This window comes from Tursiops truncatus, chromosome 12 (genome assembly GCF_011762595.2).
Source record: "Tursiops truncatus isolate mTurTru1 chromosome 12, mTurTru1.mat.Y, whole genome shotgun sequence".
In the NCBI taxonomy this organism is placed as follows: domain Eukaryota; kingdom Metazoa; phylum Chordata; class Mammalia; order Artiodactyla; family Delphinidae; genus Tursiops; species Tursiops truncatus.
Window position 1 is genome coordinate 17,639,609 of NC_047045.1, and position 26,740 is coordinate 17,666,348.

A 26,740-nucleotide genomic window follows, 5' to 3' on the forward strand; every position below is an offset into this window, starting at 1 on the left:
TGAATGGCTTGTGGAAGTCCTGCTGCCTTGGGTAGGGGGTTAAAATCGTTCTCGAGAGGAACGTCTCTCTCCGAAGAGAAAATGAGGTTAGCTCTGAGGTCCTTGTTTTCCTTTCAATCAGAATTAGGAAATGCTTCCCGCTCTTCCAATAACATGGTGGATGAGAAGACGTCTACTGGACACTGTCTAAGCTGTAACGTTTTAGCAGCTGCGACGCACGAGTCTTTGATATAAATGATTCAGTCAATATAAGGTATAAATGCAAGCTCTGCATCGGATGGTGTGACTACAAACCGCAAGCACTATGGAAAATATGCAAAAGAATTCATTGCTAATTACTATGAAAATGCAAACGTGGTCTTTATCAAGGGCAAGAAAGCCCTGACTCTGCCCAGGAGAGACAGAGGAGGAAGAAATAAAGGGGCAACTTCAGCCAACACACTGCACTTTGTTTTGTCCTAAACAGAATACACATGAATACATTAACAGCATGGGAGCCAGCCAGCAATACCATTATCCACAGGAGTGTAGAAAGTGTGTGAAAACTGTTTGAGTCTCTCAGGAAATTCAGGTTAGTATGAGATTATCAATACCTCTTCCCCCCACCGCCCTCCCCACCATCAGAGCATGAGAACCTTTGCACGAATTATCAAGGCACAGAAATACAGTCCTGGTATTAAGGACAGCCTATAAAAATGGGCTCAAAACAAGATTCGCAGGAAACAATTCGTGGCAACACACTTTAGCCTGTTACCAAGTAGAAAGCCCGATGAGCACCTTCTTGCACTTAAGCCATGAGACAAGAAAATCAGACTGAATAGATTTTATAAAATCCCTAAATGACAGCTAACATACCTTTCCTTGGGAAAAGCAAAGAAATAAGCCATTAACTTTTTTTTTTTATCCCTAACTTAGCCAGCATCCAAAATGCAGTGCCACTCAGGATATTTACCCCACCATCCTTTGCACAAATACAGATTTCCATAAAATCAATTAATCTTAGGGGTGAAAGGGGTCTTGGAGGTCATGAAGCCCAACCCCTTCCCCCTCCAACACTCCCACAGCCAGGAGATTATCCAGCCTGTGTTCAAAAACCTCCACTTGGGAGCTTACCACTGTTTCAGGCAGCCCCTTCCACTGATGAAGAGTGACAGTTACTACAATGTCCTAATAGCAGACTGGGATCTGCCTCCTGGTAATTTCCACCCACTGGTCCTAGTTTTGTCCTCTGAAGCATTTCAGAGTCTAATTCCCTCATTATCCCCATGACAACTCTTCAACTACTTGAAGGCAATAAAAGCCTTCTTCACCCAGGCTGTACATCCCTGGTTATCACACCTCTTCATTTAGAGATAAACCCTTCATTCCCCCAGGACACTAACCTTGACTATATCCTACTTGGTCAATGTCCGTGTTAAAATACACTGACCAGAATGTGATACCATATTACCTTTGGGCCCTGGTGCGAAGGCTTCTGCCCTTTTCCAGGAACACACATTTTCCTACATGAGAATAAAAATTTTGTTGAATCACTCTCCCTAGTAATGCCTGCTGCCAAGAGCATAGGTGGTTGGACTCAACACCGATGTCCCAAGAATAGCAGTTTTTCATAGCCAACATTACGTTATAAGACTTACTTCAGTTTAGTTCAATACATGGTTTCAAACACTCATGATATAGAACGCTTTACGCTAGTGGATATGGAAAATACAACAAGTTTACATGGAGTAGGAAAAAAAATCAGAAAAAAGCACAAGTAAGCTATAAAACAATACAGAGGGCTTCCCTGGTGGTGCAGTGGTTGCGAGTCCGCCTGCTGATGCAGGGGACACGGGTTCGTGCCCGGGTCCGGGAAGATCCCACATGCCGCGAAGCAGCTGGGCCCATGAGCCATGGCTGCTGAGCCTGCGCGTCCGGAGCCTGTGTTCCGCAACGGGAGAGACCGCAACAGTGAGAGGCCCGCATACCGCAAAAAAACCCCACAAAAAAACAATACAGAAAGAGATAAGTACCCTAAAAGATATATACACGATTCCTATTAGATACAAAGGAAGAGGAGGGAATTCCCTGGTGGGCCAGTGGTTAGGACTCCATGCTTCCAGTGCAGGAAGCCCGGGTTCCACCCCTGGTTGTGGAACTAAGCCCCTCAATACCCGCAGTGCAGCCAAAACAAAAGAAAAAAAAAAAAGACAACTGAAAAAATAACTATAGAAAGAAAAGGGTACAATGTCACCAGGAAAATAACAGCCCAACCAGACTTAAGTGCGCAAAGCAAAAAGGGAAGGAATGGGATGTAAAGCTTCAGAATCTATTTGAAGAAGTTGGACATGTTTTAATAAATGCTTACTGATTACGCTAATTATATAAACTTGACAAATCACCTAGTCATGGCTGAGGACTTTTTTACTCAGTGTGGGAATCTCTGAGATATTCATTTCCATACTCTTAATATAGTCAAATAAAATTTTGGCCACACATAAACAGTTAGGACGGTCATCGTGAAAAAGAGGTAGCAAATGCTGGAGAGGGTGTGGAGAAAAGGGAACCCTCTTGCACTGTTGGTGGGAATGTAAACCGGTGCAGCCACTATGGAGAACAGTATAGAGGCTCCTCAAAAAATTAAAGTAGAAGTACCATACCATCCAGCAATTGTACTTCTGGGAATCTATCCAAAGGAAACAAAAACACGAACTTGAAAAAACCTGTACCCTCATGTTCACAGCAGCATTATTTACAATAGCCAAGATATGGAAGCAACTTAGGTGTCCATCCAAGGATATGTATATATACAGTAGATATATAGTAGAATATTATTCGGTCATAAAAAAACAAGGAAATCCTGCCATTTGCAACCACACACATGGATGGACCTTGAGGACATTATGCTAAATGAAATAAGTCAGACTGAGAAAGACAAATATTGTGTGATGTCACTTCTATGTGGAATCTGAAAACAAAACCAAACTCATCAAAAAAGAGATCAGAGGTAGGGGAAATGGATGAAGGTAGTCAGAAGGTACAAACTCTCAGTTATAAGATAAATAAGGACTAGAGGTGTAATGTACAACATGATGCCTATAGCTAACACTAAATCCTAAGAGTTGTCATCACAAGAAAAAAAATTTTTTTTCTTTTTTTATTATATCTATATGAGATGACAGATATTAACTAAACTTACAGCAGTAATCACAATATATGTAAGTCAAACCATTATGCTGTATACCTTAAACTTATACAGTTACATATATATATTATATATATATATATCAGTTATATCTCAATAAAACTGGAAAGAAAAACTAGAGATATAGTGTATATAAATATTTTGGCAAACACAATAACAGCTAAGGTACTTTATTTCATACTATTCATATGTCAGGCGCTGTACTAAGTGCTTTACATGAATGAACTCATTTAATACTTATAATGTCCATATGAAGTAGGAATTGCTATTTTCTCCTTTTCATAGAAGAAACTGAGGCACAGAGAGGTTAAGGAACTTGCCCAAGATCACACAGCTAGTGAGTAGGAGAATTAAGACTTGAACCTAAAGTCTGGCTCCACAGCGAATTTGCTACACCGTGCTGCCTCTCATATTAAACATGCAGTTACTTAGTCTAACAACCTGTTTATAACCTTACTTACTCAGGCTTTTCAAAAGCTGTTTTTAGCCTACAGGATGAGCTCAAGCAACGTTTTGGGTTTACATCTATCTGTTCATCTTCCGGAACGCTTACACTATTCTGGATACTGATTAAGGGGCTCATTTAATGCGCTGAATCCCAAGAACTCTGAATCACCATGGAGAACAAGCCATTTCTCTATGGCTAACCACAGGAAAACTTGGCGGTGGTAAAAGTATATCTATAGACCATACACAGTTCCCCTCATCCCTCCTCTAGAGCAGTGTTCGTAATTAACAGAGACTCAAAGCTGCCACTCCCTCCCCACTTCCAGGATGGCTCACAGCTGAATGACTACAGACAGATAAAAATGTAACCTGCTGTGAAAATCTCCTGGAAAGAAAATTCCACAGCCACCCCCAAGGTAACAAATCCCCTGGCCTGACCCCTTGGAGTCATGCCTATTCATCAAATGAGAAAGTTTATTTACAGACTTGTCCTCATTTCCTCAGAGGCCCTCAGGTCCCAGCAAACCTGCTTTGTTCTCCAGCAGCTGGCACCGGCTCATTCTACGATCACTTAATTGGGTTGTGATCTTGTTTTCTGGTCCTGAATCTTCTGCCACCAAGGAAACTTGCTGAAGTTAGCAGACCCAGCAGAGGAGACTTAAGGGAATTTGGTCCCCCGGAAGAGAGATGTTCTCACTGACCCAAAATCTGCGCAGACATACAGACCCCAGGTTGCACCAACCCAGGAGGCTTGCCCTCCTGGTAGATCCTCCCCCGTCCTCCCCACGTCAACTAAGCTGTCTGCTCTGGTCGATCCATCTTTTGGGGGGGCTCACTGACTTTTCAAGTCCTCAGACACTCGCAGGACTGGGCTAAACTGGGTAAGAGAGCCTCCAAGTCTGAATGGCAAGAAGCTTCCAGACTCTTGTAGTGAACACTCTTGCGCAGATGCTCAGGGCACAGCTGGGCCCTCTGCATCCTCCCACCAGAAGGAGAGGAGCATAGGACACAGTCATCCCTCCCTTCATCTCATACTGATGAGACAGAAGGGAAGGGGGCAGGGCACAGCCTTTAAAAGAATGACACGGCTGTTGAGGATATGACATAAACTGGTTAGAGCCTACTAGGTCCAAGATGGCAGAAGATTCGACTTCCTGTAGACCTTGAGCCGCATTATATGCTCATTATAATACATTATAATACAATAGCATCCAAATGACACACCCACAGGCGCCATGACAGTTCTGAGACCAACCATAAAAGCCCAACTAGTGGGCGGTGGCCCAGTTCCCGGCAAGCCCCGCCCCTTCCTCCAAATAATTGGAATAATCCTCCCACTTAGCCTATGCAATTACCCAGCCCACATTTCGGCGCCCCTCTCACCTTCCGAGATGGCCCATACTCTGTCTGTGGAGTGTGTCTCTCTCTCAATAAGTCTACTTTTTACCTATCACTCTGCCTCTCGCTGAATTCTTTCTGCGCTGAGATATAAAGAACCTGAGCTTCATTAAGTCCTGAGACGAAGTGAGTGATTTCAAGGAAAAGACAGTGGGTTGGAGTCGAGCCCATGGGTACAAGCCCCAATCTGAGTTTTGGCTGGGATCGAGTCCCAGTCTGAGGAGTGTGGCTTCAGCTGGGGGCTACACACCCACCCAAAAGTTCTCCTTGGTATTGCTGTGTCTGGGAGGCGAGTATCCCGCTAGGAATGACTCCACTCAGAACAGTAGAGCCTCACATCACCAGCCTCTCCCAACTCCAACCAGCCCCTGAATGCCAGGGCCAAGTCCATAGCACAGCTCAGCTGTTATTTTGAAGGCTGTAGTTCTAGCTTGCCAGGGTAGCTACCTTTATTGATCACTGACTCAGTGCCGGACTTCATACTAGCTGCCTTATTATATAAGTCTTAATCTGCACAAACAGCACACGAAGAAGGTATTACTATTCCTATTTTACAGATATTGAAAAGGAAGCACAGAGAGTAAATAACTTACCTAAGTCATGGTGCTGGAGGGTTTCAGAGAGGGGATTGGTCTGAGAGCTGGTTACCTCCAAGTCCTACATCTTGCCCCAAGCTGCCACCTTGGGGAGGTCAGGTGAGCTCTGAGAGGTGCTCTGACCCAGAACATGGAAGCCAATGTTGGAGCTGGGAAAGACAAGAGATGCAGGGTGTGGCTCTGGCCAGCAATACTCTTTAATCTGCTTTTTCTAAGTGACGCTGCTACCATTTCAGGGGTTTTCCAACCATCTTTTAGGATAGGATGAGGAATGGGTCATCGACCCTAGGAGGCCAAAGTGACTCACCTTCTAGCTCTGCCTTTAGAGCCTCTTTCTTGGGGAGCATGACCCAGGTTAGCATCCCCCAAAGTGTGTTTAGGGAAATAAGGTTCCTGAGAAGTAACTTTTTCAAAAAGTAAAAAAGTTTATTTAGTTTTGTGTAGTGTAATGCAACAGTTCAAAAACTCACTTGACCACAAAGCCTTTTTTCCATACAACACCTGGCACCCTGCAGAACCGACAGTTCCCAGAACACAGGGTGACAAGGGCTGAGAAGCGACATCCCCCAAGGCAATCCCAACATCCAAATGCGAATTAGCCTCTCAGGTGATGGTTCCACCAGAGCCTGCTGCAGGCGCTTGTGGGCATAAAGAGCTAGAAAGGTGTCATGTTCTGATGACTAATCAGGGGAGACATTAACTCCTCTGAGCCTCAGTTTTCTCATCTGTGAAATGGAAGCAGCAGGAAGTTGTCTCGGGGATTAATGAAATAATGCATTGAATGGGTTAATGTAACTGCCTGACACATAATAAGACTCAAGGAACGTCAGCGATTACCTTTTAAAATCATATGAAAAGCTGGAGGTAAAGTTACATGAAATTTGTGGAAATACTCTATAAACCCAATGACACTATGTAAATGTCAATTATTATCAAACACTTCCTGGTCTCTGTAAAATGCCACAGTTTCAGGTACAATTTTCTGCGTGCACAGAAAATACCCAGTGGCTGAAGGCTGATCACTCAGCTTGTTACGGTTTCATTATTCTCGCGGCCCTGACCCGCAAAGGAAAGAAACAAAAATCCTCCTTTTCCCCTTCTATAAATGGAAATTACTTTTCAAGAGGCCACTTCCTTTTGGAGTGAGAAGTGGAAGTACCTGGGTAGGGGTCTTTGTAATAAATAAAGTGTATGAAAACTAGGAACATCTATGCACATCGTAAGAAAGTTTTAATAGAGTAATCTGCAAGGATCTTTAGAATTTTTTGTTCAGGTGGTCAGTTTCTAGCTATACACTAGAATTTCAAACATCCACGGAAACAGGCCCTGGGAAATAATGCACTGTGTGAATACTCCGCAGCAGGCCAGGCATGGAGCTCCTAGAAGCAGCGGTGGGCCCTCTCTCTTTATACATAGGCTCTGGCGAACGGTTTTCCCATGTGGGCAGAGGAGCTTTGTGAATGTATCCTTTTCTACGGCTCTTGTTTCCTTGTCTGGACTCTAGAAGGAAGAAGGTGACACCTTCAGCCTCAGTCTGGCAGGTTGGGGCCCAGCAGGGTGGGATCCGGACACCTGAAGAATTTAGCATCCTTCCCGAAGGGGCGAACTGCCTGCCAAGGCGCCCAGAACATGCCGGAAGAGACTGTTCTAAGGCATCGTGGGCCTTGATATGTGACCAGCACCCAGCACCCAGATACTCCAACCCCAAGTTCTCCCGCAGGTTTGTGGGCAGAGCGCGAACTCAGAAACAGGAGCCCCTGCTCGGTCCTCCGGCTCCCTGCTTTCTTCTCTCGTCTCCTATCCTGTCCAGCCCCCTCCACCTTCTTCGCTCTCTTTCTCTTTCCCCCAAAGGAAATGTCTTACCCATGATAACACTTTCCGGTTTACAAGGCAATTTTACAATTGCCCTGACACATGGGCTTGGCAGCCCAGAGAGGATTCTGTGTTTCAATCTAGCTCAGGACTCACCAGCATGTGCCCTTGGGCACATAAAAGTCAGCTAAGAATACTTACTTCACAAAAATGTTGGGAAGACTAAATATTCTAATGTATTAGAGAATTTTCCACTGGGATTGGCATGGGGAAAGTACTCATTTAGTAGCAGCTATTAGTATTAGGTCCCTCTAAGTTAGGGGCTAATAGCACCATTTTACATAAGAGCAAACTAAGGCATAAAGGGAGGATGGGATTGCCCAAGGCCATTAACAAGAAACAGAACTACACTGAACCTAAGGCACTCGACTCCCTGGACACTTTTTACCAACACAAGAAATGTATTTCTTAGTAACACAGATAATGATTCTGTGAGATTGGCTTTATTTTTCTGGCTCTAGTGGCCAAGAACTGACATGATTCCCACCATCCTACAGCGGTCGGGAAATTATGGTCTGATTTGAACAATTCGTAGCTTTACAGAAGAATATATATATATGTATTATACATATATGTGTGTATATTTGTATATCAAACCACGATTTTTTTGTCTAAGAAAACTGTAGGTAGGTTAGGGATAGAAAATCTGCAGTGACATTCAGGGGACATTCAAGAACAAAGCACAGACCATTCAATGATGGGAGAGGAGAGAGAAAACAAATTCAGCCTCCATGTGATTCCAACTTTGCTGCAGCGTTGCTGAGTCAGGGTTTTAATTTCTTCAAAGAAACGTTTGCTGTAGCTCTTATATTTCACAAGCTGGCTTGTGCTCAGTGTTTCATAAATTCAAAATAAGAATACACACCTTTTTAAGATGCAAGAACACACAATAATACTGAATAGTGCTGAGAAAGCACCATCATTTGGTACAATATATTTGATGTATAAGAAAAGGACTTTTCTGAATACAGTTTGGATAGTTATTATCTTAGAACTTGAGAAAATACACACAAAGACATTATCACATATAATCATGTTGAGAAATCAGAAAACTTTACTAGAACCTAAATAAAACACTCACAAATAAAAACTACCTTTTATTACAACCTGCTTGCAAACTAGATGGACAACTCTTTCAGGTTAAAATCAGGAGCCCTTTAAAATGCATTATTAATACCGGACCCATTTGAAAACCCCAAAATGAAGAAGCTGGGGGAGGGGAGTTGCAAATAGTTTCCTGGATCCTCTGGAATCACCCCATGAACTCTTGATCCGGGGTATTCTTATACTCTGACTTCCTAGAGTTGCCCAGGTCTTAGCGCCTTATAAGGAGAGGAAGGCCTCGGAAATCCAAAGGCATCTCCATAGAATCACTGTATAAATGAGTCATTTCACTCAAAGTACACAGAATTTTATTTCCTATAATCAATATACTTCTAGTATCTAGTATTAAATATACCTTTTTTAAAAATTAAGACTTTAGTTTTTTCAGAGCAGTGTTAGATTCACAGCAAAACTGAGCAGAAAGTACAGGGATTTTCCCATCTACCTTCTGCCCCCCCCACGCACAGCCTCCCCCATTACTGACATCCCCACCAGAGTGGTGCATCTGTTACAATCGATGAACCTACAGTGACACGTCACAATCACCCTAAGTCCATGGTTTGCACTATACAGTTCACTCTAGGTGTTGCACGTTCTCTGGGTTTGGACAAGCATATAATGATATGTATCCACCATCACAGTATTGTACAGAGTATTTCCAATGCCCTAAAAATCCTCTGTGCTCTGCCTATTGATCCTTCTCCCTCCAGCTCCCCACCTCAGCCCCGGCAACCACTGATCTTTTCACTGTCTCCATGGTTTTGCCCTTTCCAGAACATCATATAGTTGGAATCATGCAGTACGTAGCCTTTTCAGAATGGCTTCTTTCACTTGGTCATATGCATTTAAGTTTCTTCCATGTATTTTCATGAGTCAGTAGCTCATCTCTTTTAGCACCAAATAATATTCCATTGTCTGGATATGCCACACTTTATTTATCCATTCACCTACTGAAGGATAATAATATACTTTTAATCACAAACTGCAAATAATATGGACGTCGGATGCAATGTATAAACTCTCAGAGTTTTAGAGTCTAAGAGTTAAATCATTTCAGAGTAGAAAGCTAGGAGGAGATAGGTTTAAATCTTGGCTTTACTACTTATGAGCTATGCACTTTTGCACAAAACATTTATCCTCTACGGGCCTTTATTTACTCAGTTATGATGTAAGGATAATAATACATACCTTCAAAGTGCTATGAAGAATGGATAAAGCCACATGCATAAAAACTCACAGCTGAACAGACAGTGAGAGTTCTGCAAATGGTGGTTGAATTTGAATCTGAATTGAAAGTGAAGCCAGACGTGTCCAGTTCTTGAGAGCAAATACAGGTGGCTTCCAGTTCCCTCCCTGCCCTCACCCCACCCTGAATCCCTGGAGTCTCATTCAGAGAATAGGGGGTTTTCAATTCACCTGAGTGATCTTTCCTTCAGAAGATCTCAAAATTCTTAGACACAACTTCATTCTCAGAAAGTAAAGGATCACATATTTTCTTTGAAAGCACCAGTTTCCAAACACGAGGGGGTTTTATTTATTTTATTTTGTTTTGAGGAAGACAATCTTTATTAAACTGAAATTTTATTTTGAAGCACGATATCTATAAAATCAGTAAAATCTGTGTGTACACGATGGTGAAGGCTTGTGAGTTTGGAACGGGGTAGGGTCTGGCCTCCAGCCAGCTTGTCTTCTCTCCAATGACCAACCTCCTCTACATTCCCCCCAACCCCCCAGATAACGCCCAGAAATCCCTAGGATGGTTTGAAAACTTCTGTTCTAAAGGGACAAATAAGCCTTCTCATTCTAGGGTAGGAGAGCTGTCAGGAATATTCTGCTACAGCAGTAATGACCGTGATCCTGTTCTTTCATCAGTCAGATGAAAATATATGTAATCCTGGGAAAATCGGGACATTAAATACCAATGGGGTCACCATCTATTGAGAAGTCAGACAAATAGAGATCTGCCCCCTTATTTCATTTCAAATTCTTGTGATCTTTAAAACTATCTTGGGTCAGTTAATTAACAAAGGCTTAAAGTGGGATTTATTTCAACCTGACTTGTTAGCCCATCCTTAGTATTGGTTTGGGGATGAGTGAAATAAATGAAGGTCAAATCGGGTATTTCTGATTTGGGCACAAGACAGCAAAACTGGATGGGAATGTAAGTTGGTGCAGCCACTACGGAAAACAGTATGGAGGTTCCTTAAAAAACTAAAAATAGAGTTTCCATATGATCCAGCGATCCCACTACTGGGCATATAACTGGAAAAAACTATAATTAGAAAACATACATGCACCACTATGTTCATAGCAGCCACAACATGGAAGCAACCTAAATATCCATTGACAGATGAATGGATAAAGAAGAAGTGGTATATATACACAATGGAATACTACTCGGCCATAAAAAGGAAGGAAATAATGACATTTGCAGCAACATGGATGGACCCAGAGATTATCATACTAAGTGAAGTAAGCCAGAAAGAGAAAGACAAATACCATATGATGTCACTTATATACGGAATCTAAACTTCGGCACAAATGAACTTATCTATGAAACAGAAACAGACTCACAGACATAGAGAACAGACTTGTGGTTGCCAAGGGGGAGGGGGGTCGGGGAGGGATGGATTGGGAGTTGGGGATTAGCAGATGCAAACTATTATCTATAGAATGGATAAAGAACAAGGTCCTACTGTATAGCACAGGGAACTATATTCAATATCCTGTGATAAACTATAATGGAAAAGGAATATGAAAAACAATGCATATATATGTATAACTGAATCACTTTGCTATACAGCAGAAATTAACACAACATTGTAAATCAACTATACTTCAATTAAAAATAAAGAGAGAGCAAAACTGCCAGATTCAATACTCTGCAGGTTGGGCTTCACTGGTGGCGCAATGGTTGAGAGTCCGCCTGCCAATACAGGGGACACGGGTTCGTGCCTCGGTCCGGGAAGATCCCACATGCTGTGGAGCGGCTGGGCCCGTGAGCCATGGCCGCTGAGCCTGCGCGTCCAGAGCCTGTGCTCCGCAACGGGAGGGGCCACAACAGTGAGAGGCCCGCGTACCGCAAAAAAAAAAAAAAAAAAAAAAAAATACTCTGCAGGTTTAAATTCATCTAATGCTTAGCACCTAGTGGCAGACATCCTCCAGAAGACTATAAAGACAGATACAATCCATTTGGGTCTAAATTGAGCAAAGTAGGCACAGTGACATAAGAGTATATTACAGACAAGGCCTTGCCCTGGTGTCGAGTATACTTCAATCTCCCAAGCAGAAGGAATAAAGAAAGTACCATGCTTTAATCTGGGGGCTATTTATACATCTTCGTAATTACCGTTGTGAAAGCAATGTCTTTTGTAAGGGAGTTTGGGCTAAAAGCAGTTGTAAGAATCTGGATAACAGCTTTCCAGTAGCTATTTGTATTTCTCTTCACATTGACTATTGGCAGTACCTTTAGACTTTATTTACAGAAACGTGCTCCACGCTGTTTAATCTAAGATTACTTCATTTCAGGAAGGAGAAAGACACTCTTTACTTGGTTGGAAGCAGACAGAGGATATCTGCACGAATCCTCTGTAGCCCCGAACATTTTCCCCTGGGCCACGCATAACACACACACCCTTTTAACTATCAAGTAAAAGTGACTACACAGCACTTTGCAACTTAAGCTCTGCTTTTAAATAATACATATTACTATTTTCAGTCATAAATTCACTTCCATGCGAACCCTACTTATAAAAGACAAGTGTTAATGATACACAAGCTGCAGTATTTTCTGCATAGCCTGTTATCCATTAATAGGGCTTGCTTCGCTCGCTTGGAAAATGGGCCTTTTCAAATCCGTAAGTGGCTCTAATCTAATAAATTAGATCAGTCTGGAGTTTTTACACTCTGCTCTTTTTTTTTTTTTTTTTTGCCCTTACCCATCTTATGCTTAAACTAAAGAGATTTATTTAGTCCCAGACTTTGTGTTTGCTCTTGGAGAGAGGCAAGAAAAATTTCCTGGAAGCATCACGTTTTCCTAGTTGTGAACTGGAGAGAAACAGTGTGTGTGGGGCTGTGAGACACCGAGCGGGCAACTTGGAAACAGAACCTGCTGCTCAGCGTTACGGCTAACGATTTGCAAGTGCCAATATTCTGGTCTCAACGGGTGGCTGAGTTTCAGAAATATCCATACTGTTGTGTGATTAGCCACAGAAAGGAGAAACTATGAGTCACGGAAATGCTAGCAAATTAAAACGAACAGATAAATGAAAACCCAGAAGAAAACGAAACTGTGATTCAGTGCTGTATGCAGGAATAAAATGCTGTTGTCGTTGCCAGTGGCCACAAATCACACTCCAGTGCCTGCCGGAAAGTTTAGGAATTCACAGGACCGGACTCAGATTCAGGATGGAAGACCAAGCACATGTATCAGCCTACCTTACCTCCTCTTGTGTCCTAGTGAAATGGGAGAAAAGTTATTCGTTTTTTAAATGAACCTGTAACTGTGCTGGCAAGAAAGGAATCGAGCAGAAGAACAGAAAGTCTGAATGAAACAGGAAGAGAGAAAGCAAATATGGTCAAATGAACAAAGAAAATGAAGTAGTGAAAACAGCACTTCAAAACTACAGTGCTCAATGAAACTTCAAGATTTAGGTTAACTAATGAAACCAAGCGGGGACTCTGTGCAGCTACAGGATACAAATACTTCAGTCCCCCACCACCACCCCGCCATTTCTTGTTTGTAGGAAATAGGCTTCATTCAGCCTCCTTGACCTTCCCGAGTTCCAAAGATTCAAATAGTTGCTAATCAGGGAAGGGAGGGGATGCAGAAACAAAGGAGGAACAATCAAGAAACTACAGGGCAGGGATTAAAGCAGGATCCTGGTTCCTCCTCAAGGAATATACATGACACTACCTTTGAGTTCTGCTGCAGAACTAAGGCCCCCAACACAGGTGGAGGTTGGCAACTTAAGGGTGAGCCCAAGATTCCTGGAGCACCGCCCTGTTACCACCAACCAATCAGAAGAAGGTCACACACCCTGCAGCCCTCATCCCAAATTTTGCCTATAAAAACTTCTTCCCCAGAACCATCGGGAAGTTCGGGGTTTTTGAGCACGAGTCCCCCCATTCTCCCTGCTTGGCCCTGCAATAAACCTTTCTCTGCTCCAAACTCCAAAGTTTCAGTTTATTTGGCCTCACTGTGCGTCGGGCACATGAACTTTGCTCTGTAACACTAATACAAAAAGCAGGAATGAGACCTGGGGCACTCATCAAGGTAATTAATACAAAGCTAAAGGCAGAACAGCTGAGCCAGTTGGCCCCTTGCAGTTTCCAGAATTATAATGGCTAACATGTACTGAGGACTTACAAAAGGCCAGTTGCTCTTCATAACTACTTGCAGTAGGTATTATTTTTATCCTTATTAGTTAAATAAAGAAACTGAGGCACGGAGAGTTTAAGCTCCATATTTACATTCACATGTCTAGTAAATGATCAAACAGGAACTCAAACGCAGGAAGAGTTTGCAGAAAACATCTTTCTAATAGCCATGTCATACTATACTGCCGTAGAAGGCCAGCTAAAAACTGTTCCTTTGGGCTTCCCTGGTGGTGCAGTGGTTGAGAGTCCGCCTGCCGATGCAGGGGACACGGGTTCGTGCCCCGGTCCGGGAACATCCCACATGCCGTGGAGCGGCTGGGCCCGTGAGCCATGACCGCTGAGCCTGCGCGTCCGGAGCCTGTGCTCCGCAACGGGAGAGGCCACAACAGTGAGAGGCCCGTATACCGCTAAACAAAAAAAAACAAAAAAAAAACCTATTCCTTTATGAAATTGGGGGGCTTCAGATTCAGCATGGCAGACAGAGCATCCCAAGAAGTAACAGCAACAAAATTTTTAGTATTCATTTCTTCAGTGAAAAACAAACAATGCATCCGTAGGACCAGAAACTCTGAGGACACCTGAAAGATGGAAGTCAAATGGGATCAGATTAAAGAAGAAACCACAAACCAAAGCAGATGCAAAAAAGGACTACTGGGAAAAAACAAACAAACAAAAAGGAGGCCAAGAGTGCTTGAAGCCCAGATTCAGCAGCTACTGGAGAGATGAATGGGTCTTAGGGCAGCTAAGAGACAAGTGCGCCACCCTGCCCTTGGGCAATGCTGGTGAGCAACAGATGAGAATTATGTCTGTGGGCACTTGGGTCATGGACACAGAGCGAAACCCTGGGTAAAAGTGTTAGGGAACCGTTGACTGAAACCGCGGCCTTGGTCAGGCATGATGATAACCACTTGCATGAGCTGTCTCACAACAGGAGGGCCCTGTAAGGCACACGGTGCTACCACCAAAAACTAACCAGGAGAATTCGGGAGGGGCCAAAAGGAGGGAGGAGACGCCAGCCCAAACGTCCTCCCAAGCTCCCAGAATCCTTTGTGCTGGACTCCATCTTGGCTGACAGATGCATGTGCCACCAGGAAGGACCCTGAGTCTGACCAAATATGGGCACAGGCAAGATGATTGGCCAGAGACAACCCAGAAGGCTAACTCCGTTAGCATAAACTGAGAGACTGCGAGCCACGTGGCAGAGCAGTCCTCCTGGGTTCCCTTAACCCCCGGCTCTCTTCCCTGGTGCCCCTTCCCAATAAAGTCTCTTGCTTTGTTAGCACGTGTGTCTCCTCGGACAATTCATTTCTGACTGTTAGGCAAGAGCCCACTCTTGGACCCTTCCAAGGGTCCCCCTTCCGGTAACAAAAGGAGGAGAAACGGGTATCTGCTAACCCAGAAAACTGGAGGAGGGGCGGATGTGCTTATATAAATACAGGCACATCCGCCCCTCCTCCAGTCACCAGAGAATACAAGTCATCAGACAGCACATGTGACCCTCTCCCAAAAGCAGGCTCCACAGACAGGCTGACAGGGAAGCTGGAACACAAAGAAGAATGCAAAACCAGGAGTCACCAATACTTTGATGCAGAACAGCACCAAATATAACAAATGGAAGCACTTGCATCCTGAGGAAATAGAGCAAACAGAATAAACCTTTAGGATGGGTTAAATAATATCCTCACAGACATAAAAGTGAGTATGACATCCATAAAGTGAATCAAGTATAGATCTTGAAAACTAAAAATGGTTACTGACTTAGCGTACCTGAGACTGAAACAGAGTCTCCAGACTGGGAGAAACAAGATTCAGCTGAGGGACGGGTTACCACATGAAAAGCAGAGGAGTGAGTGCAAGTCTAGGTACATACAAATCTTGAGACCCACTGCCCTGTTCCCAGCAGGATCCCAGAATGTTTTCAGGAATGTTTCACCCTCCAGACAACACACTAGGAGATTCTCTGGGAAATTAGAACAGCCCCAAAGAACAGACCAAGGAAGTGAACTGCCTGATCAATGGCACTAAAAAGCCCCTTAATTAAATGAGCTTAGAACCAGAAATCAATATATATCTGAGGAAAGGAAAGATCAAAGCCACATCCAGAAGGAATGAAGTTGGAGGAAACAGTCTGTTTTAAAGAAAACTTAAAAAAATACTGTCATTAATATTCTTCCAGAAATAAAAGAAAATATATCCATACAAGAAGATTAGGATGCTTTTAATAAGGAGCATTCAGAGCAAAAAGAGCTCTTAAAATTAGATATATGATGGATAAATATTAGAATGTTGGGAACAAAGAGAAATTCTAAAAACTTTCAGAGGGTAAAAACAGCTGTGGGCAAAAAAAAAAAAAAAAAAAAAAAAAATCAAAACTGCATCAGCCTTCTTGAAGGCAAAAGTGGAAACTTGAAGAGAATGGAGCAATGCCTTCAAAATTTCTGCGGGAAATGGATTCCAACACAGAATTAATTTCAAATCCAGCTAATCATCAATTAAGTATGAGGGTAGAATAAAGATGTTTTCAGAAATGTAAGGTGTCAAAACGTGTATCCCATGCACTGTTTTCTCAGGAAGCTTCTGGAGGAGATGTTCCTGCAGAATGAGTACATGAAACAAGTCAATGAGATTCTGGAACAGGAAATTCAACCCAAGTGAGGTGAGGAAATTCCCAAAGTAATGGTGAAAGGAGACGCTAGCTAGACAACAAGCCTGGGAAGAGATGGGTCCAAATGAGAGAAGTTCGGAAATTTCCAGTAGAGAATTCTCAAAAGAGACAAAATTGATGCTGTCCCACATGCACTCAAATATATGTATAAAGGATATTTAAACAACTTGCAGAAAGTTTGGGTATAAATTAAAGATAAATGTATTTTAAAAACTAAAATGAAAAAGGAACAACTGCAGCGAGAGCAAAAAGATGTGCAATAGTTTAAAATAAAGTTACCACGGTCATAATCATAAAAATATAATATTGATCTAAGCAGAATTATGTATAAGTTCATCAGAAAGACAGGAGGCATGGAAGACTGCTTGCAGAATTAATAAAAGAATGATAAATCTTCAATTTCCATAATAAAAGATCAATAGGTAGTTCCCCAAAATAAAAACAAACAAAAAACAAGAAGAATTGGCAGTAAAACATGTTATTTAATAAGCTTTTTAGAGCTACTTGGCTCTTAATCAACAGCAACAATTTGGAGGGAATCATGAATTACTTTAATAAAAAATAAATTTTTAAAGACTCACACCTACCTACAAAGAAATGAGAAATAAAACTGGCAACACTAGGTACTAGAATACCAAGTTGTAACATCTTCAAAGGTCAAGGAAAAACAATTTTCAACCTAGAATTTTATACCTATGTGAGTTGTCAAATATGGTGAGAATAAAATAAAAAGTTTTCAGCTATATATGGATTCAGAAAGTTTACATTCAGGCATCTCATTGCATCTTAAAAGAAATGCAAGAAAGAAAATGACATGAGATCCAAAAAACCATGGTAACTGAATATTACCTAAAAGGTGAAAAGAAAACTGGAGATGCAAATTCATTGTTCTTTGGCAATTGGGATACTCTTTTCCCAGTAGTTACAGTTCAGAGACACAGTATGACAGTTTTTTTAAGAGCAAAAAGAAAACTTGGCAATGAAGAATATATTACTACTGTAATTGTTATTTTTATTTGGGGTTAAATTTAAAAACTCAAGCTACAGATAACTCAGAGAATGCTGAGTTCTAGTCAATGATCATATTGTAAATGTCATAAACTTTGACCATAAAAAATAAGAATAAAACTTTTTTAAAAAGCAGGAAATTGAAGGGATTGTGGTTGAGGTACATATATACTAAGTTCCTCATCTGCCATAGTTGAGAATTAAAAGGTGCCATGTAAATTGTGAATTATGAATCATAAATATTTTATTTAAATTATAAAGGAAAGCAACAAAAAATATAAACAAGTAGTACTAGTACTCCCTTTGAGAAAGGGAATTAGTGGTAGGGACAGATGACAAGTATTATTTTTCATCTTATATATGTTTTCTTTATGGTTTGAGTATTTTTACTATGCTGCTATGGTCTGCATGTCTGTGTTGCACCCCACCCCCAATTCCTATGTTGAAATCATAACCCTTAAAGGTGATGGTATTAGTAGGTGGGGACTTCGGGAGGTCAACAGGTCATGAGGGTGGAGCCCTCATGAATGGGATTAGTGCTCTTACAAAAGAGACCCCACAGAGCTCCCTAGCCCCTTTGGCCACGTGAGGACACAGTGAGAAGTCTGAGACCCAGAAAGGGCCCTCACCAGACCATCACCACACCCTGGTCTTGGACTTCCAGCTTCCAGAACTGTAAGAAATAAATTTCTGTTGTTTATAAACTACCCAGTGTGTGGTATTTTGTTATAGCATCCTGAACGGACTAAGACATATGGCTACATAAAAATTTAACTTCTATAAAAGACTAGCTTAAAATGAGAAAATAAAATGAAGATGGGCCTTCACCACAGGGAATTGGTAGCATCTCCTCCAATAGGTGGTAATGTGTCCACACAATGGAATCCTGGCAGATGCTGGAAGGACAGAAGGGGGACAGAAGTCCCTCAGAAAAGGATGTCCACAATGTGATGTTGGTGAAAATGTTTTCCATTCATTTACTCAAAATTAATCAAGGGACTCTTATGGGCCTAGAACTGTACTGGGTGTACACTGGAGAATAACAGTTCTTATGGGACTGACAGTCTGGTGGGGAAGATAAACTTAGAAATAAATGTATAGTTACATTAGGACTTCTGTACAGAGACTGAGTCCTAAGCAAAGGCCTCACAGTGGCAGAAAGTAAATACGTAATATGATCAGTGTGTGTTAAAATATTATATAAATATAGAAGTATGAATTACAGATGTAGGTAGAAAGAAGACCAGGAAGGTGTACACCAAGAGGTCAGAATAGGGAGCAGTAGGTGGAGGAGGGGAAAGATTTTCATTTTGTACTTCCTTATTTTATAATTTAAACATTAAAAATAACACAAATTCCTGGTTAAAATAAGCAGAACTCAGTCAAGAAAGTGGACAACTGAGCAATATGCTATTCATCACTTCTGGAGGAAAAAATTAAAACATTCTTTCCATGGGTAGAAAGTTGTTAGCATTATTCTCCTACCAAAAGGAAGAATGCTATTATTTAGCCAACAGGGCTTTCTGGAGCATTAATTTAGAGTCCTTTAAGAGTACTGAATTACTCGGGCATTGATACTTATTTCTGTATCATAGACTTCATGCTTCAATTAAGATAAATTTTCTGTGGGCCAGGTCAGTATTTGGCAAGTCTTTAAATTCTAATCATTCAATTCACTTAGATTCAACCAACTTTTGACAAAAGTCTTTGTGACTGCACCTTTGTTAGAACCTGAGGGTCACAAGGATGAGTAAGACAGGAAAAGCAGCTCGCGGGAAATTCGCAGGGGAATCTCAGTGTCTATGCAAGGATAGCACCCTCTCTTGAGAGTCCTGCAATGTTGCTCTCTTCCCCTAGTAGCCTGTGGCTCTCTTCTTCTCATTTCTGTATCAAGTTATTAGGTTATTTTTCAAGGTAGCCAGGAGTCCTGCGGTTCTTTTGGTTAATGGAGATTTGAAATGTGGCCTTGGAGGCATTGAAGCACAGTTTGATTCTGTGCTCTTTTCTGGTCAGCGATATCAACAACCGAAATTAGAGTTATGCGGTGCCCAGGACCTGGATGGAACCCCATCTGTGTTACCAGTGGTACAGTTTTTGCCTTCCCATTCCCAGCTGGATTTGCAGGTTCCGTGTGCCAACTCTGCGTAGGTGGAATCTTGGCTTTACCTCCTTGAGGGCTTCAGTTTGCCCTGATTTGAATGTAGCTGCAGATAGATCTCTATCAGGTGGCTCTGAGCAGGTTTAATTGCTCTTACATAGCTCCCTGTCACTGGAGACCAAAAATATACAGCACCCCAGTGTTTGTACCTTTTTATGGCCCCCAAAGTATCATGTATTAGTTTCTATGTTTACATGTTTCTCTTCCCCTCTAGAATGTGAGTTCCATGAGGGCAGGGGACCTGTCTTACTGTTTTTGGTCTCCCCAGTACAGTACAAACTTTCTGGAAATAAATTTTTGATTAAGAAGTATTTAATGAGGGAATTCCCTGGCAGTCCAGTGGTTAGGACTCCAGGCTTTCACTGCTGTGGGCCTGGGTTCAATCCCCAATTGGGGAACTAAGATCCTGCAAGCTGTGTAGCACGGCCAAAAAAAAAAGTTTAATGATTTAAAAAAAATAAGATTACTTAGGGGACAGTTTACCCTGCATGTATGATACGAAATATTTCTTGTTTCCATACGCATCTACTTCATCAAAGCACTGAATCTTTGACTCAGTATTTGAAGAGCATCTATGAGAATCTAGCCCTGATTACAGTAGCAACATGTACTGATTCCTTTTTATGTTCCAGACCACATGCTAAGTGTGTGTGTTTATGTACACATTGTGTCATTTTATCTTCACGACAATCCATTAGTCAGTTACCATTTATCACTACTGCACACGAGAAGAATCGAGGCCTAGAGGTAACATGTCCCATTTCAAGAAACAGCTAATAAAGGGTAGACACAGGATTTGAAACCACACCCTTCTATCTTTAGAACCCATATTTAGTTACTGCATTATACAAAAGGTGGAGTTTTCTGGACTCTGAGACAAAATAGTAAAGAAATGCATTAATGTCACGAAGTGGTAGAGACAGGCAACGCCTTTTAGAAATGTCTGGAATGCTAATCTTTGGGTTTGGTAGAAGTTTATTCTACCCAAGTAGAATAAGAAGTAACATGAAATTCTTTGCTTCAATAAGAATAATGGACTTGAAAAATCATTCCATTATGTTTCTCAAGCAGCATTTAGTCACTTAACACTTATTTACATCACGGGAATAATTACAACTCATTTTGTAATTTGTACAAAGGTGCATAATGAACTATGTACAATATTTAGACCCATGATTGTACCACGTAATCACAGCATAATTGTTTTTTAACAAGCATTGATAAAATGAATCTTTTGGGTTTTTTTTCATAATGCCTTTAAAAAAAATCCCAATGTTTAATTATTAGTATTTTCCTTTCTTCCTGTCTAACGTTTGTAGTAAAACTTCTTCCCCTTCCCATGGAAGTGTTTTTAAAGCTTCAGAAAGGCCTGGGTTTACATCTTGGTTCTGCCACTCTAGTTGTGTAACACTGAACATGTTATTTAACCTCCCTAAGCTTCAGATATCCACACATAAAGCAGGAAAAAGATGTCCTAACTTGCCAAGTTCTTTGAGAAGAAGAGACAAAATATACAAAGCCCCTTGCACAGGGACCCAGTATTGATAATTACTGGAACACAGTAGTGGTGATAAAGATGATAACAACCTTTACTGAGTGCTTACTATTTGCCAGGAACTTTTCTAAGTGCTTCATATGAATAAACTCACTCTATAAAAAGTAGTGGGGCTTCCCTGGTGGCGCAGTGGTTGAGAGTCCGCCTGCCGATGCAGGGGACACTAGTTCGTGCCCCGGTCTGGGAGGATCCCACATGCCTCGGAGCGGCTGGGCCCGTGAGCCATGGCCGCTGAGCCTGCGCGTCCGGAGCCTGTGCTCCGCAACGGGAGAAGCCACAACAGTGAGAGGCCCGCGGACCGCAAAAAAAAAAAAAAAAAAAAAAAAAAAAAAAAGTAGTGGGCAGTAGTCCCTGCAACAGTAGCACTCAGTTTGAAGACTGTATCCCATGCCACCATTTTCCTATGGGAAACACAGTGATGGCAGGTTTTAAAAGTCATTGCAGCTCCTTGGTATTTACCCAAATGAATTGAAAACCTAGGTTGACACAAAAACCTGTGCATGGATGTTTAAAGCAACTCTGTTCATAATTGCTGAACTTGGAAACAGCCAAGATGCTCTTCAATAGGTGAATGGATAAACAAACTGTGGTACATCTATGCAATAAAATATTTTTCAGCAATTACAAAAAAGAACTATCAAGCCACAAAAAGACATGCAGGAACCTGAAATACATATTGCTAAGTGAAAGAAGCCAATCTGAAAAGGGTACATACTGTGTGATTCCAAGTACATGACGTTCTGGAAAAGGCAAAACTATGGACAGAGTTAGAAAAGATCAGGGACTGCCAAAGGTCTGTGAGGAGAGAGGGAGGGAAGGATGAATAGGTAGAGCACAAGGGATTTTTAAGACATTAAGCTACAGTTGACCCTTGAACAACACGAGTTTGAACTACACAGGTCCACTTATATGCAGATTTTTTTCCATAATAAATACTACAGTACTGCATGATCAGAGGTTGGTTGAATCCTCGAGATGCAGAAGTACAGATGCAGAGGAACTGCATATATGGAGGGCTGACTTGTAAGTTATGTGCAGATATTCAACTGCACAGGGGATCGTGCCCCTAATCCCAGGGCTGTTGGAGGGTCGACGGTATTCTGTTATGATACTGTCTGTAATGGGGGATGCAGGGCATTATACATTTGTCAAAACCTGTTAGGGAGCCATTGATCAAACCTCCCCACCTTGGCCAGGCACGGTGATAAGCACTTGCCTGAGTTGTGAGAGGAGGTCCCGATAAGGAACAGGGTGCTGTTGTTGAAAACTAACCGGAAGAAATCAGGAGGGGCCGAGAGGAGGGAGGAGACGCCAGCCCATAATATGTCTGCCCACCTCCCAGAAACCCTCACACTAGAATCCATCTTGGCTGAGAGATGCGTGCACCACCAGGAAGGACTGAGTCGGACCAAATGTGGGCCAAGCAAGATGACTGGTCGGAGACAACCTGGAAACTCACCCCATTACCGTAAAACCTGAGACTGCAAGCCACGTGGCAGAGCAGTTCTTCTGGGTTCCCTTACCCTCTGCTCTCTGCCTGGGTGCCCCTTCCCAATCAAGTCTTTTGCTTTGTCAGCACGTGTGTCTCCTCGGACAATTCATTTCTGAGTATTAGACGAGGGCCCTGGAAGGGGTCCTCCTTCCTGCAACAAACCCACTGAATGTACAAAGAGGGACACCTAATGTAAACTATGGACTTTAGTCAATAATAACATATTAATATTAAATCATCAATTGTAACAAATGTACCAAACTAAAGCAAGATGTTATTAGGAGAAACTATGTATTGGGGGGGGGGGGGGTGTGGAGAGTAGTATACGGAAATTCTGTACTTTCTGCTCAATTTTTCTGTAAACCTAAAACTCCTCTAAAAAGAGTCTGTTAATCTGTAAAAGCATATCAGCTTGTACACTTGAAAAATACAGAGTTCTTTCAGAGAGTTAATACAATTTTTTTCCTGAAAAAAAAAAGTCTTTGTAAAAAAACTAAAAGTTGGGAACTGTCTTACTTAAATAGGATTAGATGTAATTGGGTTCGTTACCCAATGTTATTACTGCTTCTTTTTCACACATACACACATGGGAAGGAAAGGGAAGGGGAGGGGAGGGAGGGGAAGAGAATAGTAAAGAAGAGAAGGGAAGGGAAGGAAAGGGAAGGGAAGGAAAGGGAAAAAAAAAGAAAAGGAAAAAAAGGTATTCAAAGATTAAATAAAGGGAACCCACCTTGAATGCCCAACCCCCCGGGATGAGCAATCTTAAACAGAGGAATCTCACATCAGTGATTCCTAAGGTGTGGTTCCCCCCAGCAGCTTCCCCTGGGACTTGTTAGAAATGCAAATTCTCAGGTCCACCCAGACCTGCTGACTCAGGGGGCAGGGCCCAGCAATCTGTGTTTTCCCTCCAGGTGAGTGTGACGCTTCCTAGAGTTTCACAGCTGCTACTCTAAGCCCGTGCATCTCTATCCTTTTAGCAGACACAGAAACTCACAAGCAAAAGTCTCCCGAGTTTGATGATGGGGCTTAGGCATGAGACTGGGACTAGGGTGAGGCAGGTAAGGTGCTAAAACACGCAGTAATCAAGATAGATAATACTTCGATGCAGTGTTTTAAGAATCATAATTAATGCAAAAAATCTACGATGAACAAAATACCAACATTTTCAATAAAGACAGGATAAGTGTGACTGATCTTCCCTTTCTCCTCAGGCTGCAATATGGCTCCACAAGATGCGGCTTCAGCCAGCGGTGGAGGTAGGGGTGGAGACTCAGGGCTACCATCGCTGAGGCCAGTTCCACGTCTTTCTCCTGACTGATGCACAGACCCTGTGTCACACACCTTCCTCCTGCCGTCACTGCCTCTTTATTGCCTGTTTAGACCTTCCTTCACTGCACCCATTAAAAAATGATACTAATTGAGTGGAAAATGTTAGCATTTCCAAAAGACATTAAATAAATACTGTTCGCCAGAAGCTTACTATTTCTGTGGGAGACTGAGTTTACACACAGAAATGAATAGCAGAGAACCCATAAAATAATACCTCTACATTCAAGCAACAACAGGGCTGAGGGTTTAGATTCTGGGGAATCACCAGGGAGAAGACTGAAGTGAGCTAGATGAGGTTCATGTGATAACTTCAGGAAAGTGCTTTGTGAACTGCACGTCCGTCACTGCAGGACTCTTAGCTGTGGCTATTCTCCTCCTGGGAGAGATCAGCTTCAAGCCACGTTTGAAGGAAGTGAGGTCTATATATTCAAGACTTGGCCGAGGGGATTAGAGAAGAAACAAAATCTACTATAGCGGGAAGAAGAAATGAGAAAACTGGAGAGAGTGCGGGAAATGAAAAACAGATTTGCTTAGCTCCTGTAGGAATACAGAAAACAGGCCAAAGAGGGAAAGCAGGTGTCAGAGAGAAAGGGCAAAGTGTGTAGGGGGGAATGCACAGCTTGTGACTCAGCACCGCTCGGCGGAGCCTTAACCTGAATTCTGGAAGCCGAGACACTGGAGGCCCTGATTCACGTTACAAGGGGCACATCATTGAAAGGAGCAAATAACATTAAAACGGAATTAAATGATCCCTGTTCATTTCAACCGAACGGAGACGTCAGCATGATTCAAACCTGTTCTCTGGAGGGGTGGTTGTGCGGACGAGAGCAATTGTTTTTTTAAAGTATTGAAAACAAAATGAATGGCAGCTCCAGGTGGGAGCCCTGAGCGATCGATCCCCGGACACCTGAGTCATTCTGAATGGAGACACTCAGCGGCGGCATCTACTACCCTGGTGACCGTGTCAGGGCTGACCTTGGCAAACTGTTTTCTTTTTGGAGAAATGTATTTGTCTTTCTCAGTAATTGTTGCTGAAGACGTGCAGCTGAGACCCACAGCGGCTGCAGGAACCAGAGCAGGACAAGGCTCAGCGGGTTACAGGAACAAGGGCTCCGGCTCAAGCCGCGAAAGCGAAGAGGAATCACACTGGGCGGGGTAAAGCTCATCCTTAACATGGTGCTAAGAAGGAAACTGCAAGCTGAACTAGAGCCAAGTAAAAACCGAACCGCAATGTCATTGCTTTTTGAAACTGAGAGGAAAGGCGCTCCTCAGGGTTACTGGCATAGCTTATGCGAGCCAGCATTCCTTAAGATCAACTTCTCAGGGACGGCCCATGAGGGATTGCATGGAGAGGTGATGGCACTGGAGCAGAGCCTAGAAGAGTAGGATTCCTTATAGGGATCGGGGTTTGTCTATCCCCTCTGTTTAGCAAATTGTCTAACCAGAGACAGCACTCAGACTAGAAGCAAGAAAGAGTGGGATGGCCCTTACGAAGCATGCACTTTGTGCAACAGGAAGGTGGAGGGGACGGGTTCTGACAGGCTGGTGCTCACCGTGCCAGCCCATCACAGCTAGTGACACGTGGGCTGTCCTGGTCCGAACAGTCTTCATACAGGAGGTCAACACCGACTGGCTGACCGGGTCCAAGAGAGGAATCCACTGGCCAGAGCTGAACTGAAGCCCAGCTCTGTATCTGAGGAGATGACGACCCTAGGACCATGCCAAGGGAGAACAAAACATAGGTTCTGGGAGGGATAGAGAATTCTACCAGCCTAGAGGCCATGCCCACTTCAGGGTTGAAGTGAAGGAAAGAAATTCAAGGCTCAGATCCTACAAGTTGTATCAATAGGTAAGATAATGATTTTTCTAAAATTGAAAAAAAAAAAAAGAAAAAGAAAAGCTTCTTCCCCCCACCCTCTTAGAGTTGAATAATGGTCTTCTTTGAAAATACTAACTTGTCTGTGATAAGTTGCAAGTAAATGATTTTTGTTACTACTTAAAAATGAAGGGGCTTCCCTGGTGGCGCAGTGGTTGAGAGTCCGCCTGCCGGTGCAGGGGACGCGGGTTCGTGTCCCGGTCTGGGAAGATCCCACGTGCCGCGGAGCGGCTGGGCCCGTGAGTCATGGCCGCTGAGCCTGCACATCCGGAGCCTGTGCTCCGCAACCGGAGAGGCCACAACAGTGAGAGGCCCGTGTACGGCAAAAAAAAAAAAAAAAAAAAAATGAAAACAAGGCCAAAAAGTCAAGATCTTTGCATTAGGGAGTGAAGAGTTTTCAAGATTCTTGAGTTATCCAGTGACGTGATGAAATCAGTCTTCAATGAGAAAGATGTGAGCAGCAGTGCATAGGATGCATTAGAAGAGAAGACTGAGATGGAAAGCCTGGTATTTCAGGCTGTTGAAACGATGTAAAATCTAAGACAATAACTGCTAGGACTTGATGGTAGTAGTATAAAGGGACCAATCTCTAAGAAAAAAAATATGCAGAGCTGCATGTAGGTAGAAAAACAGGAGAGATGTCTCTATGTCCTCTGAAGGGGGGACGAGAAGAATGT

The 26,740-nt window shown here is 42.6% G+C and overlaps 1 protein-coding gene across 2 annotated transcripts in view; it reads right to left on the bottom strand.

Annotated features, from left to right (window-relative positions):
* UBE3D (ubiquitin protein ligase E3D) overlaps positions 1-26,740 on the bottom strand; it is a 343,799-nt gene that overhangs the window by 31,956 nt on the left and 285,103 nt on the right. Inside the window, exon 10 of one of the 2 annotated variants that reach the window (XM_073789393.1) lies at positions 5,694-5,774. The exons of the other annotated variant lie outside the window; for it this stretch is intronic. Within the exon in view, the coding sequence (XP_073645494.1) occupies positions 5,721-5,774 (54 nt within the window). The 3' untranslated portion in view covers positions 5,694-5,720. Of the gene's footprint in view, positions 1-5,693; positions 5,775-26,740 lie in introns of those variants that run through there. 2 annotated transcript variants of the gene reach the window in all.